The 19,921-nt window shown below is 36.1% G+C and overlaps 1 protein-coding gene and 1 long non-coding RNA gene across 3 annotated transcripts in view; one reads left to right on the forward strand and one right to left on the reverse strand.

Annotated features, from left to right (window-relative positions):
- Positions 1–19,921, reverse strand: part of LOC105459690 (serine/threonine-protein kinase tricorner) — a 97,106-nt gene that overhangs the window by 9,269 nt on the left and 67,916 nt on the right. For both annotated transcript variants that reach the window (XM_011705918.1, XM_011705919.1), the window contains exon 2: positions 457–533. In XM_011705918.1, coding sequence (XP_011704220.1) covers positions 457–533 — 77 coding nt within the window. The remainder of the gene's footprint in view (positions 1–456; positions 534–19,921) is intronic.
- On the forward strand, positions 1,875–2,811 carry LOC105459688. Its single transcript, XR_975713.1, has 2 exons — positions 1,875–1,953; positions 2,396–2,811. It is a non-coding gene; the product is annotated as an uncharacterized LOC105459688 (long non-coding RNA).

A 19,921-nucleotide genomic window follows, 5' to 3' on the forward strand; every position in this document is an offset into this window, starting at 1 on the left:
GGCAGGTCCGATCAGATTAAATTCATTAAGATATGAGAGTTGTATTATTACATAGTTCGATCACTATATTATGCAATGTGTTTGTTATACAAGTTCCGTCGCGTCAAACTGCGAAAGTTGGTAAGAAAGTTTAATCGGTTTACGTACCTACCCTACCTCATCAAAAATTCAAGATACTCAGATGCGTGTTTACAGTGTTATTTAATATTAAAATGAAAGAATCTCGACAAATTGGAAAATTCATTGATTCAAAGAGATAATAAAGTTTTATCTTCACTTAATATCAAATAGAGATAATGACACAAGTTTCTAATTATCAAACTTTTATCGTATCTATGTCTGATATATTCTGTACATTGAATCATCTATTCCGAGTGAATTGACAAATGCAGTATAGAGGGCAGAATAGCCACTATCTTAATGGAATAATCAAGTTGAAACTAAATCCGAACTCACCTTGGCCTTGGTCGCCTTGTCCAACGTGTGGCCGCTAAATCGGATCGTACTCTCGGTGGCCGCCATCTCCAACACCCCTGCAACGAGAGCACAAGAAAAGAGGTCATTCGGTGTCATCAATCTCCGGTGTTAATGTCTCCTAATGCAACTACTCTCAATGAAAATATCGCTTGAACGAATTAAAAGGCAAACGACACCCTTGCAAAACTGACCGATAATTCGTTAAACAAAATATTGAGGAAAATATCAGTTATTTCTGTATTGTTTTGTAGTTGTAATAAGGTGCATTGTCAAAAAATAAATTTATCCAGAAAATTTGTACTTTTGTTCTGTAAACAAAGAGGAAGAAATATTCAATATATTTTAATTAAATTTAAAGATGCATGTTTTATGTTTAAAAATTTTGCTTTTCAGTAATATAAATACATTGAGAGTTTATCTTTCTAAAAATTCTACCATCAGTTCAAATTTTTCTCTCATATATTTTTGTATTTCCTCCTATAAATATATTACATATTTAAAAAAAATAAATTATTTTAGAGTAAATAATTATATCTTGACACTTGTTGATTTAATCTTGTCATACAAAATATTCTACAACTTTATGGATATTTTTTGTATCCAGAAATCACTAGAAAAAATTTAATAAAATTACAGAGTTTAATCATTATTAGACCGTTGACGTTGAACATATCTGAGACACTCCATTTCCGATTGTCACGCTTGAAGAAAATAATTTTTGCACAAAGAATTCACCTATGCCCCACGCGTTACACAATAGTGTTACACTGCCTATGAACGTCACTATCTTTTCAAAGACAAGAAAAAAACCAAAGTTACACACCCACAAAAGATGACGGAGCATTATAAATGCGCATTATGAGCGCAAATTGTCCCGAGGCTAGCGTAAGCTTAGATCGCGTATATTTCCATTCGAAGGCCGACAGTTGGAAAAAAGTGAAATCCGTCATATAATTATTTGAGTGATTTTAATGAGTCACACTCTTTTGCAACACTACCTTTTTTTCTGTAAGGTGTATATACTCGTGATGTCAACATTTAGAAATGTAACGCCATTTATTACATAGGTATATTAGAGCAATTAGTGAGAAATTATCGATTCTAAATTAAATTATCAATAAATATCAAATATTTTATGAATGAAACTTTAAATAAATATTGTGTGTTGCTTCTTTAATTAATTAATCATTAATTGTAATCATAATTTGAAAACAGCATGGTGTATTCTTACATTTTCCATTTTTCAAACGCAAAGAGGAGAATCGATAAAATATGTTTTATTGTGCTTTCAATTGAATACGTCGTTACATTGTTTCTACAGTAACCCATTTTCCTTCGGCACTTTCTACACTAACCCGTTTTCCCTTGCATTTGAGGATTAAGTGGCTGATGACAGGTGCTCAAGGTGACCCAATTATAACTTGCTGCTCCATAACAAAGTCCCTCGCGTGACTCAAAGGGATCCTCGGATGAAAGGTCCTTTGTTAATTGTACATTTCAGCGTCGGATAACGTGCAGATAGATTTACAACCGCATATTAAATGTTTGAAATAACAACACTAACCGCGAAGAATTTTACAACAGATATTAATTTATAATTGCATTGTGACGCTATTAATCCCTACTCGTCATGTATCGCAGCTTTAAATAATTAACATTTATAATTACGTCCAGAACGTTTCGAGTGAAGGGAGCGAATAAGAAAGATGCGACAGTTATCACATTACGTTACGTGCGTGACATTTCATATTTCGATAATCTCTTTACGGGATTAATTATAATTAACACATCATTGTACAAACAGGATTATATTTTTTTATCCGATTGAAAATAAAGCGATAAATCATACCTCTTAGTCAAAATATTTGTTCTGACGAATAAACGCGTATGAAACTTACAACGAAACCTTTCACGACAGGGCAGGTACTCATTGAATACATTTAAAGCAACAACGGAAGCGTCATTACGTTATCAGCCTGACTGATGGAGCGACAAATCCTCTCCGTCCGGTTTAAAAGAACGGCACATTTCGCAACTGCACGACAAGTGTGTTTACCATAACGCAAATGATGGTTCTTCATGAGGGACGCTTTATTTCGAGGACATCGCATGGTGTCATCGAATGAATCATTATTACGCAATCGCGCGTTATAAGTATCAGGAGCTACAATGAGCCGCAAGAAGATCCGTTGGGCAACTTAGCGCGTTTCCTTTTACAAAAGTTGCATGTAAACGCATCGATATTACGCTTCCGCAATGACAGCATGACGTGACTCACTTACTGAAATTTTACACGTATTAAATATTCCGACACTGGAAAAATTGTGACCTTTACTCTGAATCTTAATTTTGTCAAATCGTTCCTCATCTGTTTTATAGTAAAAAGATAATTTTAATTCCATTAATTTATATCATTTATTTTTATGAGAGAGAAGAAGAGAGAGAAAGAGAGACATTACTGCGCGTAAATTTCGTTACTCTAACGATTTCGTGATACACAAGCTTCGTCGATGTAATGGCAAAGTGCTAATTCGCGTTAATCTGCAGCGTATCTATTTGTTTCGATACTCAATTTAATAGGATCAGTGGTACTTGACAAGCAGGTATTGATCCTGCAACGTTATGAAATTAACGTGCACATTAAGTCCACGTGTAAGACCGGGAAATTATATGGTCGATGCACGAAGGCGATTAAAATGCGATGTAGAATCATTAATAATTCATGTACATTCTACTTGTATTCGTTTGTGCGTAAATATAGTATAAAATATTTAAAACACCTGCGATAATTCATTGCGTTTCTCCAGCGTTACATAACGTTTTGGAATTAGAGAAGATTGTTAAAATACTCAACTGGCATACGCGGAAGAATTAATATAGAAATCAATACAATTTCTTTCTCGCATTAATACACGAATTTGCCTGCAATGCAGCGGAGAAAAGGTTCGATGGCCCGAGCTACAGCACGGCGGACCTACATACAAGGGTTTCCCCTTGCGGTTTATTTTATGAGCGTTGATTAGACGCGCCTGTCAGGAATATCGCGCTATCATAACTGCACTAGACGTTAATTATCTCGGACATCGTATTAATCATCGTTGCGTGATACGTTGCTAACGGACTTGGGACACAATGTATTCAACTAAAAGGGTTTGCTTACTCGATTAATTTAACCTCTCGTCTCGTTTTTCGCGTAAAATGTAACGATGAAACGACTAATATCATTCCCTTAAAAAAGACTTTTGGACTCTTGGACGTATGACACGTACGTCAAATATAATATACAATGCTTTCCCGAGGCCCGCAGGAGGACTGACTAATGTCGTGTACATGACATATGTCTTTCTACCATCAAGTCGCAAAGTGATATTGATTGCTCTAGTTCCGAACGGATACCTGTCGGAAAGTGCGAAAGTATGAGTCTATATTCGTATGAAAATGATTGATTCAGAGAAGGCAATCGAGTGACAACCAAATTCGTACTGAAACAGCTTTGTTTATGCCTTAATTTTTTTTTAAATAGCGTCATTCTTATTATTTTCTACGCGCTTACATTAAATACACAGAACGGAAATATTGAAAAACATTTGCGTCAATAAAAAATTGAATCGAGTCTAATAATTTTTATATTTAAATTTTTAACTATTGCAAAATCCTATCCTTCGTTTACTGGTCTAAATTCATGACTCGTTCATCATTTCGACAACAACCGTAAAATCAAAGTAACCAAGATCTTTTCCCTAGTGCACGTCAGAAATGATAAAACACGATCGAGTCGAGCTGATATCGTAATAGCTTCAGCTTTCATCCCTCCGCCATGGTTTCCACGTAAAGACTTTTCTGAAAACCAATAAATACACACGAACCTGCGCACATTCCAGAAAGACTCTTTGCGTCTGTCGCACGTGGGTGTAATTCGCGTTAAGCGACAGGATGGATGTCTATTAACTGCTGCCGCACGAGTAACACGAGTTGTAGAACATGTAAACAAACTCGGTGACGCGTTTTCCCGAAGCACACGTGTACGCGGATCATGCATACATCGTGCTCATATGCCACCGTGTATCAAGAATTAATCACGATCAAGCGATCCTGCCCCGATTACACCACCATGAAATTATCCTGCCGGGAAACTTTACAAATGTCAACGGATTATTGGAGACTAGGTAAATATCTAATGGCATATAAAAATGTTTGATAGCAAAAAAAGGAATAAGTATTATTAAACGACGATAAAGGCATCGATGCGGTTTTTTTTTCGCGAATGAGAATGTTATCTCTTCAGGCTTAAACTCGACAAATTCGATTTACTTAAGTTTGTAGCAAAATGTGATAAACTTGATTAAAAAATTATTTGAATTAAAAATTAAACGTTTCTGCGAATTAAACTCGCAAGATGCGAATGAAAAAAGAATGAATCATAATTAAAATTAAAAGATCTTCCGTCAGTTTTGTCGAAAAAAAGAGCTGAATAATTAAATAGATTTTCTTAAATATTAGTTATGAATGCGGAACCTGAATTTTTGGCAAGACATGACGCAGTGTGTTCCGTTATCACATCAAAATGTCACACGTCATATAGTAATCGTCAGAGAAAACGGCGGGTCGCGTGCGAGAGAAAGAATCATGTGTGTTCCAAGTGGAACCGTAGGGGAACTGTAAAGCGAGTCCTTAAACGACAGCGAAGCGTGAGTGAATCATAGGGACAGTAGCGTTTGACTGGAGCGTCTGCAATGTCGCGCACTTACGCGGTCGGCATTCAGCCTTGACGCTTATTAAATAATGACGGCGGACGCGGACCGCCGATATTTGTGCGGCCGCGAGGCGTTTTGCGCGCATCGGGCCCTCGAGTGATCCTCTCCCATCGAGTTTACGCAAACAATCGCCGCCGCGATGCCCGCGCGGCGTCAGCACGATTATAAAGCTGTCCGCACCCGGCGGAATAGCTCGGAATGGTAGGCAGATTTTTTTCCTTTAAACTCCTACGCGCGGTGGCTCGCGTTATTCGCGAAAACGATTCATCAAATTATGTTCCCATGACAAATCGCGAAACTTCAGGCAATTTCAACGATTTTCTTCCCGCCTTCTTTTCCCAATTGATATTTCTCTGTGATTTCCAATTTTCCCGATTCACACGCGACTTTCCAGATCCGCATGGCAACCCCGTGCCAAGAAACAACACACCGTTGAAATTTCTCCGTTTCCGTCTCGCGATGATTTTCGGTCTAAAACCCTGCTCCACGGCACGGTATTTGCCGATTCGTTTCACACACGCAACAGTCCGTTATAACGCCATCCGCTGATTACATTACGGATTACAATGCCGCGCAGAACCGCCTCCCTTGGAAGCCATTAGATCTTAGTTTACCCATTGCACAAGTACACAGAGAGAGCGACGTCATCAGGAAGTCGCGATGAGGATTCGTCGTACATGATTGCGCCGTACGGCGAAACTTACGTCAAAGTCTATCATCTCCATAAGGACGATCATCAAATAAAATTGAACAGACGCTCGATCATCAAATAAAATTGAACAGACGCTCAGTACTCAGAAATTCGTAAAATGTCTTTTATTTTAAGCAATAGAAAGATTTATGTTTTCGAGTCAAGGAAGACACTCCCATCTAGCAATTATTCAGCAAAGCGTTCACGATAATTTCCTATTAAATAACGTATATAATGAACTCTTCACATTTGAGAAATACAAAACATAAAATAATAGCTAATTTCTCTTCGAAACTCTTCGCCTCGTGAAACGTCGCGTAAAATCTACCTATCTCATCGCAGTATACGTTTCTTCTGCGATTTTAATTATTTCATATATCAATTTAACGAACGTCACGCCCATTCAGTTTCATTTACGGTCAAACAATCGTGCCTCTCGAATTTGCTTAAGATAATCAATGCCCGGCCTACATTTCGCTTTGGATCGACGGCTCGTTGCGTGCAGCGTGACGATTCTCACGCGGTCGTGATTTCACACGGCTCTCTTTCGCGGCAGGGGGATACGGAAAATCGATTTCACGGCGCAAAAAGAGTCGACGGTCCGATCCCCCTCGTCTTTCGCGAAGCGCGTGCGGCATATCGCGTGCGCGCTTTACGCGCACGACCAACCTACTTGCTCGGAGCGAAGATAACCGTAAATAACGGTCACTGCACTTTTTGCCGGGTCGGCCGGACGAATCCGTAAGTGCGCGAGCAGTCGACTGGCGAGATCGGCGAATCCTTCACTTGTCCCTTGCCTATTTCCAGCAATATTCAAAAGTGGGGATGAAAGAAGTATAATAAGGCGAAAAACAAATACATTTAAATAGGGAAATGAGTTTCATATAAATATTAATAAGAAGAAATAATAAAAAGACTGTTTTTGATAACATCAATAATGGTCAGCATTTAGAAATTAATAATACAGCATCAAACATAAGAATAAACATACTTTTCTTATAAATAATTTAATATTAAAGTTTCATTTTAAATTCGAAAGACTAAACCTTTTAATAACAAACTTGACATACTTTCTGCAAGTTGAAGAGGTAAACATGATGCAACGTTAAGAAATTAAATATCGATCAAAAGCATATCTTTAAAAATTCTAAAACAGTAAGCAAAAAGTAAAAAAAAGAAAACTCGAAAAAAGGTATAATAATTATTAAATTAATAAATACATTTAAAAAAAAAAGAGAAAACAAAGATCTCAATAAAAAGCGATTAATAATAGGTGACAATCCACGGACAGCAGGATTTAAGTCTGTCAAAAGCGATCAACAGAATTATTGAATTTTTAATTTGCACCTCCGAATTTCGTAGTATTTCCTAACCATTTCCTACAAACACACATGCGGAATACTTCGATGTCTCTGCAATGTGACGTGGTTTGTTCGGACGTATCGTAACACGATTATCGAGCAAATGATACTAAGACCGGCAGAAATCGACGTCGTGTAAATATACACTGTGAGTGGTGGCTTTCATTCTATTGGTTGCCGAGGAGCAGGGCTTCTATGCGATATTACGTAAGACATAGTTCTGGCACAGACATTAAGTTCCACAGCTAGAAATGGAAGCGTAACGAATGAAAATGGCAAAGTGCATAGAAAATATTTAATTAAATAGCATTAAGACGAGAAAAGCCTTTTACTCCTAGAAATGTGTGTGTATATGTGTATAAATATATATGAGGACCATGACGTTGAGCGAAGAGAAAAGAAAGCGTATAATTACAATTAGGCATAATTTGTCTTCTATTTTCACCAACGAAATTATTTGGGCAGTACACAATTACTAACGCGTTCGCATTGACTCCATCGGAAAACTGTCAGACGTTATTGCACCATTTTATCAAAGTTGCGGCAGTTTTAGCCATCCCGGTAGGATTATAGGGGCCGTTAAGTTACTTTAAATTTTTTAATGACTTTTAAAATAATCCGCGTGTTTGTTTCTTTTTCTTTCGCTTACGATCAATAGATATAAAATGAAATGTGGTTTAACTATATTCCGACCCAATAATCGATGAATCTCTAACCTCTAAGAATTCTATCAAATTATCGAGGATATATGTCGCAATCAATCTAAAGAAATCATAAAGCTATAAGCATATAAATAGCAAGTGCAAACAATTTTAAAACCTTTTAAGTATAGCACCTATTTTTATATTAAAATAATAAATTAAATTATAATTATATTAATCAAAATCAAAGTTACAACATAAATAAATTTAGTATAATCAATATTCAGTAGTAATATTTAAATATATTATGATTAATTTTTTCTTCAGATGATAAATTTGTTCATAAATAGTTAGCATTTATGAATATGTATCAAATTAATTTTATTATTTTTAATTTTTACGTTTCTAAGTTAACACATTTTTGGGTAAAAATAATATATTAGTGTTATATATTAATAGGACGTTTTATAAAAATCTATAAGAACGTATATTACCCGAAAGTACTTATACACATACAGAATTTTTTTTTGAATTTACCCTGCAAATCATGTTAATTATGGGACAATATAGTATTTAGACAAATTTTACTATGCACTACAATAAAATTTTACAGTAAAATTTATTGTAGTGCACAGTAAAATTTGCCTAAATACTACATTGTCCCACAATTAACATGATTTGCAAGGTAAATTAAAAAAAAAATTCTCCCCATGTAGGTTTTAATATAGGTTCTCATAGGTTTTTATACGAATATTACTTAATACTCTCTTGTTAAAAAAACACGCTTCTGCAATGTAATCTAAGTCAACACACCTCTTTAATATCTGTAAAGAGCTCAGCACCTCCTTTTAACGATCCATTAAATTATCATTACGTATTCACGGGATCATAAGTTAGGACGAGGAGACGGCAAATGCGGTCGAGACTGCACGGAATTGCATTTTCGCGTACGATAAGACGAGTTATAAGAACGAGGCCTAAAGCACATCGAGGTGAGATATCTGTTTGCGAGATCCTCGAAGGGAATACTAATTTTGATCATGCTTGTAGCTATTCTCGACACCTCACCATATAACAGATTTAAGATGAGAAATAAAATAATAGAGGAAGAAAGCAAGGGAATGTGGATAGCAAATATGTAACACCAACTAACGTCGACAAGCCGACGTAAAATTCAATTTTCAACGTGCAATCTCGCGATGCAAAATTATAATTGCGATGCTGTAATAATAATTCGTATTCTTCCAGTAAAGAAAGATTGCGGAGAAACGCGTCTTCATAATTTCAAGATATTGTCAGTGTGAAAATAATTTTAATTATTTTTTATTATCTTTCATTTTGTTATCCCTAAAAAGAATAATATTAATTTAAACTCTAATTTTATTATTAATGTTTTATACGCTATATGAAAATTCATTCAAATTGTATGATTGTAATTGCTATATGCTTTCACATGCACACATATAAATAATTAAAATGCATTCTCATTGCACAACAGAATTATAAGAATATAATTGAATATTACATTAATATAACAATTATATGTACTTCCGTTTATTTATATATTTTTTAATATATCTGATTTTTAATTATATTTATCAATTTTTCATTAGTTCTTTTAATACACTATATTGACATATTAACACAAATATTCCATCGACGAAATAAACGTATTAAAAATATTAAATCTAAGCAATTAATGTATTCGTTTTATTTCTATATTACTTATGTATTAATTTAACATTAACAGCACAAAAAAATTTTGCACATAAAATATTTCCGATATAACATTATTAGCACTTGTTCTATATTTTACTTCTACATTTTCTGATTTTCTACATTTTAATGACATATAGTTTATACATACGTACATCTTTCGTTATTACTGTTCTAAAATTAGGTAGTATCGCGCAGATTGTGGCATCTTTCATCAGTCTTGCTTCGCAAGTGCCGAATTCTTCGGCAACGGAGAGAAACTTTGGTTATTACGCGACCAAATTGAGAGTGTGTGTGCGCGATGCGTCTTCACGCGAACGGAAAGCACTTCGGGGCGAGTTGAAGTTTAATTTGTCGAGCGTACGATCGCGAACGAGGCCGAAGAAAGAGAGACGCAGAAGAGACATAAGGGTGACGGCGCAATGGCCCCGAGGAACAATGAATAACACAACGAGAAGAAAGGAATGGAAAAAGGAGAAAGAGAATGGCGGACGGAGGAGAGCATCGATGCGTGTAATCGCGCGACTCTCTTTTCTCATTTCCTATTATTTTTTTCTAGCTCCGTTTTAACCCTGCCGTTCGCGGTAGACAGACCTCTCGCCGCTAAATCGCGGCATCCGATAAAAACCGTCGTGGGAATCGTCGGTTACGACCGGAAATGATTCGCGAGATGATCTTATTTCAAGCACGCGGGACTTTTCAGAATCGCGGAATCGCATCATCAAAGTAGCAACCAACTTAATTTGCGATCTGATTTTTACATATGCACTTTAAAAAGGTGGAAGTAAAAACTTCTTTAACAAAATGAGGCTGCAGATCAAAATCTGATGAGAAAAAGTGCACAAGTACGCAAAAAAATCAGTCATCTACTTTTAGATTAATATATAAAAAATAAAAGTACGTATAAAATACATTTTAATTTTATTATAAAATATATTTATATTCTACAATTAAGTAAAATATTATTTGCTCGAAGAAATTAGATAGATATGAGAAAATTTATACTAATGTAATAATAAAGTTATATAAAATGAGTATCTCACAATGTGTTTTCACTAAATTATCATGAAAAGCGAAAGATATTTATCAAGATGTACTTCGTGAGATTCTTATTAAGAATTGCACGTTGTTCACACAATGCTTTTTGTCTGCCATTACCACTCCCATTTGTCTACCGTTTTATAAATGGCACGACTAGTGGAGACTACTAAAAAGAACAGTACAGTCCGGAGCTCCGCGAAGAACTGCAGATACTCGTCGCGAAACGACAGATGTATTTCTCCATGGTCATTCATGAAGATGATATATACTCGATAATGCGACAATGACTTAATCGCTATCAATAGTCGACGCAATCGGATCCTATCATCGACGCAGGAATTTGCATTCCGTACCTCGAGGAAGTTCGTGCGAGAATTGACGTAAATGCGCCCCGGCAAACGTCGCGAAGAAATATTTTGTTAAAAAGACTTGATTTTCCGTTTCTAAATAGATACAAATATCGTTTCTACATTTATTTACTTTATTTTTACTTTAGATTTAAGTTACACGCTTTAAATCTTTCCACGACGTTAGTTTTATGTATAACCTGTTTAATATTATAATAGCGCAAAGAGGATTGAAAAATAGACAAGCATTAACTCCAAAAATGGCCTCTTTTGTAAAAGTATATGTTATTCTACCAGAGGCGATTGTGTGGAAATATATTGCAGACCACGGTCCTGTTGGGCTTCGGTTTATTTTATTTGCGGCCAACGGGAGAAGCCGGCTTAATTAGTTCGCAGGCACGCAAGTCTATGTTTATCGCAGACCTCGGCGAGCGTTTAGACTGCGTGGTACTATTTGTATAGACTGTGCTAAAATGTCCAATAGCTTCCTTCTAGAATAGAACCTGACTTTTGTACTAGACAATGTGTGCTATTAAATAGCACTCGATACGACCACATAATTGTTTTAATATTAATGATCTAAATTATGTATATGACCAATCAAACAACAATGAACGAATTCAATAAAGAACAAGCACACAAAGATATTTATTTTTAAGAATAGATTTTCTTCCAAACCAGCAAATTTTTGTTCATACAAAAAAATAAACAAATTCAAAAAAATTAATTCTTTAATTAAAACATTTTTCAGTTAAACATCATTATTATTAAATGTACACTTCGGACGTAAGCGTCTTCATTAACATCTTAATACGTTTACGACTCCGCTAAATCGAAGCGCAAGAGAAAAAAAGAAATTGTTGGCGCGACTATTGCCTGAAATGCCAGATACTATTTTCGCGTTTTAACGCATACCCGCAAATCCCGCGGTCGTCTATTTCCGTGGCGCGTTCCATCGTGGAAGCGGATAATGGACACCAATGCTTTGCAAATCTGCGAATGAGGTGAGAGAAAAACAAAAACGCGAATGTGTGTAGAATAAGAGAGGAGAATAAAAAGGCGGATCTCTCGTCGGATCTCGCGAGCGTCGATAAATATCATTCGCGCTTTCGCTTTGAGCAGGCAAAAACATGCTCGCGTGCGAAATCCGAGAGTGCGCGTGAAAAGCAAAAACATATTCCTTCCGCTACACGCCGTATACAAATAGCGTCCCGATCAAATTGCAATAAAACGCAAATCGATTACGAGGAAACGTTACTGCTTTCTTCCGGATTCGGTTACACGCAGAAATAATGCAATAAAATAAGTGACATTAAACAGGTAATTTAATTCGAAAGTGGGAAGCGGGGTAATCTTGCTAAAGCGCCGATACACCGTCGGTAGAAATTGAATTTACATTTTCCGTGCACAGGCGACTCGGATAATATTACTGGAAGTCAGTTGATTGCGGTAACTGAATTAAGGAAGGTTCAGTTAAAGTGACAGAAATCTACTTCGTGATTATGGCTCTTCAGAAAAACAATGACAAATTGCATAATTAAAGAATTAGTTGACGCATGTAATTGTACATAAGTGCGTTAAATTATTCAGAAGATAACGTTGTGCTTAATTAAGAAATATTATTTCCAATATAAATATTTTCAAAAAACATAAATATATCAATAAATATATTTTTTAACAAATAAAAAAGTCTCTGGTAATAATTAATAATTTTATATCTCCGTATTTCCTTAATGAATGTTCATCAGATAATTTTATCGATCCCATCATGTGTTTACCGCGGACAATTTAACAGCGACATATTCAACGTTTACGTGACCTCATGTAATTTAATGGGTGTATTTCGTTGATTAAATAATTTCATTAAAAAATTAATTGTTCAATAGGAAGCATTACGCTCGCCACGTGAGCGCGCAAGTGCGTATGTCTCGCACGCGTACCCGTGCATGATAAACGTAGCCACGTGCGAGGCGAATTCCACGGCGACCGGTAATTGGATCTAGCCTAGTATCGACCGGTGAAGCATGCGAAAATAGACGCTGGCCGACAACGGCAGCGACGACGACGACGGCGATGTGTCGCTAATCATGGATACATCCAACGGCGACGGAAGAAGCCGAGAACGGCGTCGCGACGCGCGGTTTCGTATTAATCAAGTACTAATTAATTTTATTACTTCCATGATCAAAGTAAAAGTAATTTATTAAATTGACATGCACGCCGTGCGGAAAGCACGATATAAAAGGAACATGCGCCTTCTTCAAAAAGATTTTTGCAAAACATTTACAGGGATAATTAGGAGGCGTTATGTAACATAGGCACGAAGGAAAGATGGTATGTCTGCAATTATTTTTCCTAAAATATACAGCGTCGGAAAGCGTAAATGTCTTTTTAATTACAAATTCTACGATAAATTAAACTTGGAATTTTAATCAATAAAGATATTTCAAGCATTTTCCTGATTTTTAATATTAAATGTTTTGAAAATCAAAAGCTTTAGATTAGACTTCTTTTAAAGCAAAGTTCAATTAAAATCCACTGAGTGATAAGAGTTTTTTTATCATATTAAAATTTAACAAAAAAAGTTAAAGAAAAAATAGCCGATAAGGGAAAATAAAAAAGACTGAAAATCAGAGGGTCGGAAATGGAATTATATATGACGCGTCAATCGGAGATATAAATATTAATCACCGGATGCTGCATTAACAAGTTATATCGATCGACGCTCAACGCAGACCGCTTAAATGTTAGCAAAATTTGTTTGTCGTATTCGCACCGTCGTCTTAATTGATATCGCAGACGCGACACGCGAGACGTTGAATGCATGAAGAAAATTGGAGTTCAACCAACTTCTCCACGAGAGAAGGCAGCGCAGTCTGCAGCCTGTAGTCTACAGTCTATGGCTCGTAATCCGGCAGTGGTAGGCGACCGGAAGTGTGTCGTCCCGCAATTGCGTCTACGATCCGCGGTTCGAGTGGTAGATGCACCTTGAATGCAACAGCGAGGAGGACGACGCTCGTTGAACTTCGGTTAGAAATCGTGTGAAAGTGAAAACTCGGCTCAATCACGTTTGAGTTCCGCGATTCCTTACGAGAGACGGTACAGAGATAATTGGAAAAGAGGAAGAAGGAACAAGCCAGACGGTAAATGCATATGTTAGAATTATCGAGGAGAAAGGGAGGGGGGGGGAAGAGAGAAAGAGAAGGAAGGAAGGCCTGCATCGAATTACAGCGTGCAGTGGAAATAGATGAACGCGTTGCGGGTTCGAAACTCTTGTTTTGCACCTTTTGCGCTGTATTTTCAGCATGCGTCTCGTGTTATGCATGAAACTCGCCTGATATCGACACGTCACGTGCAATCTTCAGGAGGAAAATTTAAAATAAAAAAATTCAGGCCATTTAATATTAAATAAAGTTTGAAATATACAAATAACAATTCTGCAAAATTCCAGTTGTGTTTAAAAAAAAATATCATACAAAATATATATTTATTTTTAATATTTAATATTTTACATTTAAACATATAATTATATATATTTAATCATCTAATAAAAGAAATAAGAATTATAATTACGTAAAAAAAATACTCCTCTTAAACAAAACTAGAATTTGCAATAAGAAAAATCAAATGAACAATCGAATCATGTGTAAAGCAATAATCTTTAAATAATAATTATGAAACATTGACTTCTCATAACGTAATCATAATTGCACAAAAAGATAGTATATAATTGAAAATTATTGCAATTGAAATTGCCAATTTAGATGAAAAATTGAAAACCGAATGAAACGAGATTTCAATTTTATCCTTCGTAAATCGTTTCTGTAATTTAAGTCACCTTATGTCATCAGGAGTGTTCGTTACTATCCTAGACGAGATATGCATATGTATACAAGGCCTTATCCAACCGGCTGAGAAAAGGTGATGGGCATCGAGATACATCGCGAGATGCGCGCGGTATGGCTGTAATTGCACGCAGAGATATTACTGTTGCACCACTATATCTCGATGCCAGGAGCGACGTAACAGAGGTAAGCATGATAGTGTCCCTATGATTAATGCTCGCCGGAATTAGAATCGAGCGCGTGCAAGTTTTCGTTTCGACATCGGAGCCATGCGCAAAGGCGCATCTCGCGCGATCGCGAATAATTACGAGTTTCGACGAGAACGTGATTTACAGTTGCAAATAAAAGATTCGACAAATGAGATACCATTTCCCGACTAATGATCGAATATTTTAGGTTAACGATGACAAAAAAACGATGACGAGTTGCAATTGAGTACTTTAATATAAAGCTCTCGATCGTTGCCAAAATAAGCAATCGAAGCAAAGTGTCAATTAATTTTATGAACAAATCTTATTTGTAATTCAAATGTTAGTCTACCAATATATTATTGTATTTTAATAAATGTATCTATAATGAATTACGAAAAAAAGGCTAACATAATTTCCAGGGGAAAAAAGTTAACATTTAATCAAAATTTCACTCAAGAATTTTTTTACTTCAATGTTTTTTACTATTAAAATTTCCATAGTTAAAAAGAAGCGCTCGACTTCTGAATCATGCATCTATATCTATGCAGATAAGCTATCCCTGGAATGCATTATTCACCTTATCTAAAAGTTAAAACACAGTATAATGGAACGTCAAATGAAACAATTCAATTTTTCCGGATTAAGATGATAATCGAATCGCTCGTATCGCTTCTCTGCAGCGGCATAACGCAAAAATTGAAGAATTAAAAACTTAACGAAATTAATTTCCACGTTTTCCGCGAATACGAGAACGATCAGTGAGACGACAAATGTATTTGTCGAAAATTGAAGCCATTCTCACGTCAAATAACGCTTCTGGCGTTTCTCGTCCTCCTCGGCGGCAGATAATAGAAAAGCCAATGGCAAACCTGTCCGGCCATATTAATGTAATACCTGAATGCAGTCGCACACAAGCGTCTAACCGTGTGCGGATCTATTTTTACGTGAATGCATTTTGCTTAGTGTCGCGCAACGAGTTTATTTTGCAACGCGCATTGGAGGATGAGACACGGCCGCGTATAATAAATTTATGAATGAAAGGATATTTTTAGTTCACAGCCGTCGACGTTCTAGCGATTTTGTACGAGGATAATCCATAAAGCTGTGGAGATACACTTGAGAAACTCTCCCGACTGCAAGATTTTTTTATTGCCGCGATGTCAGCGTAAATCAAAAATTGAGGAAAAATTATCTTGCACTTTGCTGAAAGTATAATTATAAAAAATTAATTTCCTCTTTTGATTCACAGATATCTTATAATTAAATTCTAAAATATTTAAACAATGGAATTCTTATCGATATTAAACTTTTAATTTAATTAGAACTTAATTTGAATTGTATTAAATAACAAAATTTAATATTATAATATTACAGATGGCTTTTAGCTAACTGAAATTTACTGAAATTTGACTACACATATAGTAGTTTCTTCCTGTGTCATTATTTATCACTTTTTCACCTGCTCATTAAAATCAAATTTACATACGAGCAAACCTTTGCTTAATTTATTCAATAATAATCTTCTTTTAAATTGTGACCTATATTCCTGTCACATGTACGAGTGAAGCAATAATGGATGAGGCAATATAAATGAGTCTTGCAACGCGGAAATGCCATCGGCCGGCTGATTGAAAATGCATTTCTCGGAATTACGGCAGTCATGTCGCGCGATCTCACGGCGGTGTAATAAATCTTTCTTTACGAGAGAATCCTCCGGTGAATATTGCAGTGTATCGATCATACGTTGCCGCGCACCTGTTCGAGCGCGCGGCTGCATTTTGCGACAACAACGACGTGAATCATCTACGACGACTGTAGGCGTCAATGCCATTAGCCTTATCGCCGCGTTTAGAGAGATTATTCCCGTTCGATGGCTGAGCAAATAACGACGAGCGATGTCGCCCGAGTACGTTAGCCTGGAAGGCGGGCAAAGTGCATATATAACGCGGATTTTAAGTGCCCGCGGCTTGACCGACCGACCGGCCATCGGTTGAGTCTAAAATTCCATTTAAGTGAATATTGTTATCGACTAAATCGCGCGATTAAATCATTGAATGTAAACTGTTAATTGCGCTTACACAGTGCTCAGCGGTTATTTACGAGATGCAGTTGTCTAGCTTGAAAGAGAAAGATTACTTCCATGTAATCTCGATATTTGTATTGGGCATTCCACGAAATTACATTATCACTAAGAGCAAAAGCTCTTAGTGATAATGTACATCTCCGATGTACATAACTAGCATATCTATCTCTTTGTGTTAATGAAAAGACTCAAGAGATTAATATTATTTTTAATTATCGAAAGTTATAAGCTTGCGGAAGATGATCAAATAATGGGAAGTTACATTTCTATTTATCTATTCCGCATTCCGATTTTAACTTCTAAAAACTGTTTTTGGTCAACTTACGTAATGAAAGATGCCGCATTTGACATCGAAATTAAAAAATTGTGTCAAGAAAAATCGAGTTCAGATTGCTGCGCGCGAAAGATGAGATTTCTACCCAAGAATAAAAATGTGGGCCAATAGCCGATTTCATTAATCTCCCTCAAATTCTCGTTAACGAAGGATTGGACTCGATTTTTAGTGCCTCGTTAAAGCCATCACGCGGTTCCAACAATCGTCAGTGCTAACGGACGTTGATGAAACGGCCGTTATCTGCTTGAGGGAACTTGATGAATCCGGTCATAAGTCTTGCAAAATGCTCATATAGTCTGCAAAATGACGAGAAATATCATTTGCGTCGAAGTTCATTAACCATAAGGCGTTGAAAGTAGTTATTCAAAAGTTCCAAGAATTCTCTTTAACATACTTATTACTGATGTAGATCTTTTAATTACAATGTATTCAAAATTTAAAACGTAATATTCAATTAAAAAAATATAAACAAATTTAAATATCGTTTCTTTTAATTTATACCTCATAAAATTTATTCTTATATCTACTTTTCGCCGATAACTTTTCATATTCATCCATAAAATTTAAATAACTTTCTATGCCTTTCTAAATCGTAGTATAAAAATCTATAATGTATAAATCTAGAAAGATTTAATTGAATATTATTGGAGACAATTTATGTTGACCACATACATATATTACTGTAATATACACATATTACTTTAATTTTTATATTGTATAAAACAGACAATTTTATTTTAAAATTGTAATTTGCACTGCAGCTGTCTCGAATACATAAAAAGATTTTAGATCAAAATTACTCGAGACACGCGAATAAAATGTTCGACAGAGGCTCGTAAAAGCGCAAGCTGGGGACACGCTTCCTCGATAACTAATTGCGAAAGATCACGGCGAAAGTAAGACAAATTCCGGCGGCGAGATCATCGCCGTCGCCGCAAGCGCTGAGAATAATGCGATCTGTCCGAATGAGTGCCGCGTCCCCGTTTGCGTTCGGCAGTTCTTCAATATCGTTCATCTTGTGAAGCGGGACCGAGGGAGACCGGCGCGCGATTTCGCGTACGAAGCTTTTACCACGTTTCTGATCTATTGTTTCGTTTCCGCCGTTCCGTACTCGAGTTCTCACTCTTGCTCGGTCCGAAAATAAAAGGACGTTGAATGCATGCTGCAGCGGTGCCTCGACATGCCGGCGCATTTTCGAGTTATTGGTGGCAAAAGTAGTAACGTGATTCTGCGGTTTCTAGTATCGTTACGCGCCGTGAGAAGGCAATAAAATACCAGAGAAAGAGAGATGTGAAGGATGCCGCATCGCGATCGCCACGAGGCGATTACTTTACGATCATTTTACCCCGCGACGAGTATCTAGGCTAATTAAATGCCTATTGTTAAAATATCTTCGCGCTAAATAAAACGAATTAGCGGCGCACTTAATCGGCGTTCGTATCCGTTACGTTCGTTGCGCAACAGATAAAATTACACGCGATTATCATTATTATCGCGTTCATTATCACCGACATTATAATCCGCGATTACAATTAATAGAGTTAGCAGCTTGACTGCTAACGAGGCGAATGCTTTAACGCGCGGCTGCTCTAACGCGCTTAATCTCGCTCGTCGAGATACTATACAGCGCGCATAGATACGAGCGTGCATTAATTAACTTTCCGTCTCTTTAATGCCGATAATCGAACTCGCGCTACGCTGTTTTGTCGAGAGACTGAACATTCTTTTTGTTTTTTCTTTGCCAACGCGGGCGACCGGTCCCCCAGTTTTCACTTTCCCCTCGACTTAACTGATGGAGAACGAGGAGACGAGAGGCGAGACGGCCATTATAATGGACGTTTATCGTTAAAAGCGATTTCCATTAACTGCAGCTCGAAGAGCGGCAGACCCGCTGGGAAAAGTGAGCGTTCATTGAAAACTTTCGTTCGCTTTTGCATGTTTTTTGCGCAAATCTTGTCGCCTCTACCAATGACGGTTATCAAATAAGACCTTTCATGTATTTTTTTCTCGAATTTTTCGGAAAATATGTGATAAAATGAAAGTAACCATAAATAACGTACTTTATAAATATAATTGCTTTGTTGCCTTATTTGTTCCGTTTTCGAAGGAAACACCAAATAGTATTATCAATATAAGTTTGAGAGAAATAATTAATACGAAAGAGCACATTTGGTAGCAAAAACTGTCTTAAGAAATTTTAGCAAGAAGAATATTTTACATTTAGATATTTATATAGCTTAATTTTTTTAAATTACCTAAATATTCAATTTTAATGACATATTATTCAAAAAATTTTTTAATTGTAACTTCAATGTAGAGAATCACAATCATAACTTTTTAAATTTTATATTGTATATTGCAATATTAATATCTGTTAAACTATAATTATTACGTTTAAAATGTATAATTTATTAAACGCCTATTATATTATTTTATTTAT

The sequence above is a fragment of the Wasmannia auropunctata genome, unplaced genomic scaffold (assembly GCF_000956235.1).
Source record: "Wasmannia auropunctata unplaced genomic scaffold, wasmannia.A_1.0 LD334170.1, whole genome shotgun sequence".
In the NCBI taxonomy this organism is placed as follows: Eukaryota; Metazoa; Arthropoda; class Insecta; order Hymenoptera; family Formicidae; genus Wasmannia; species Wasmannia auropunctata.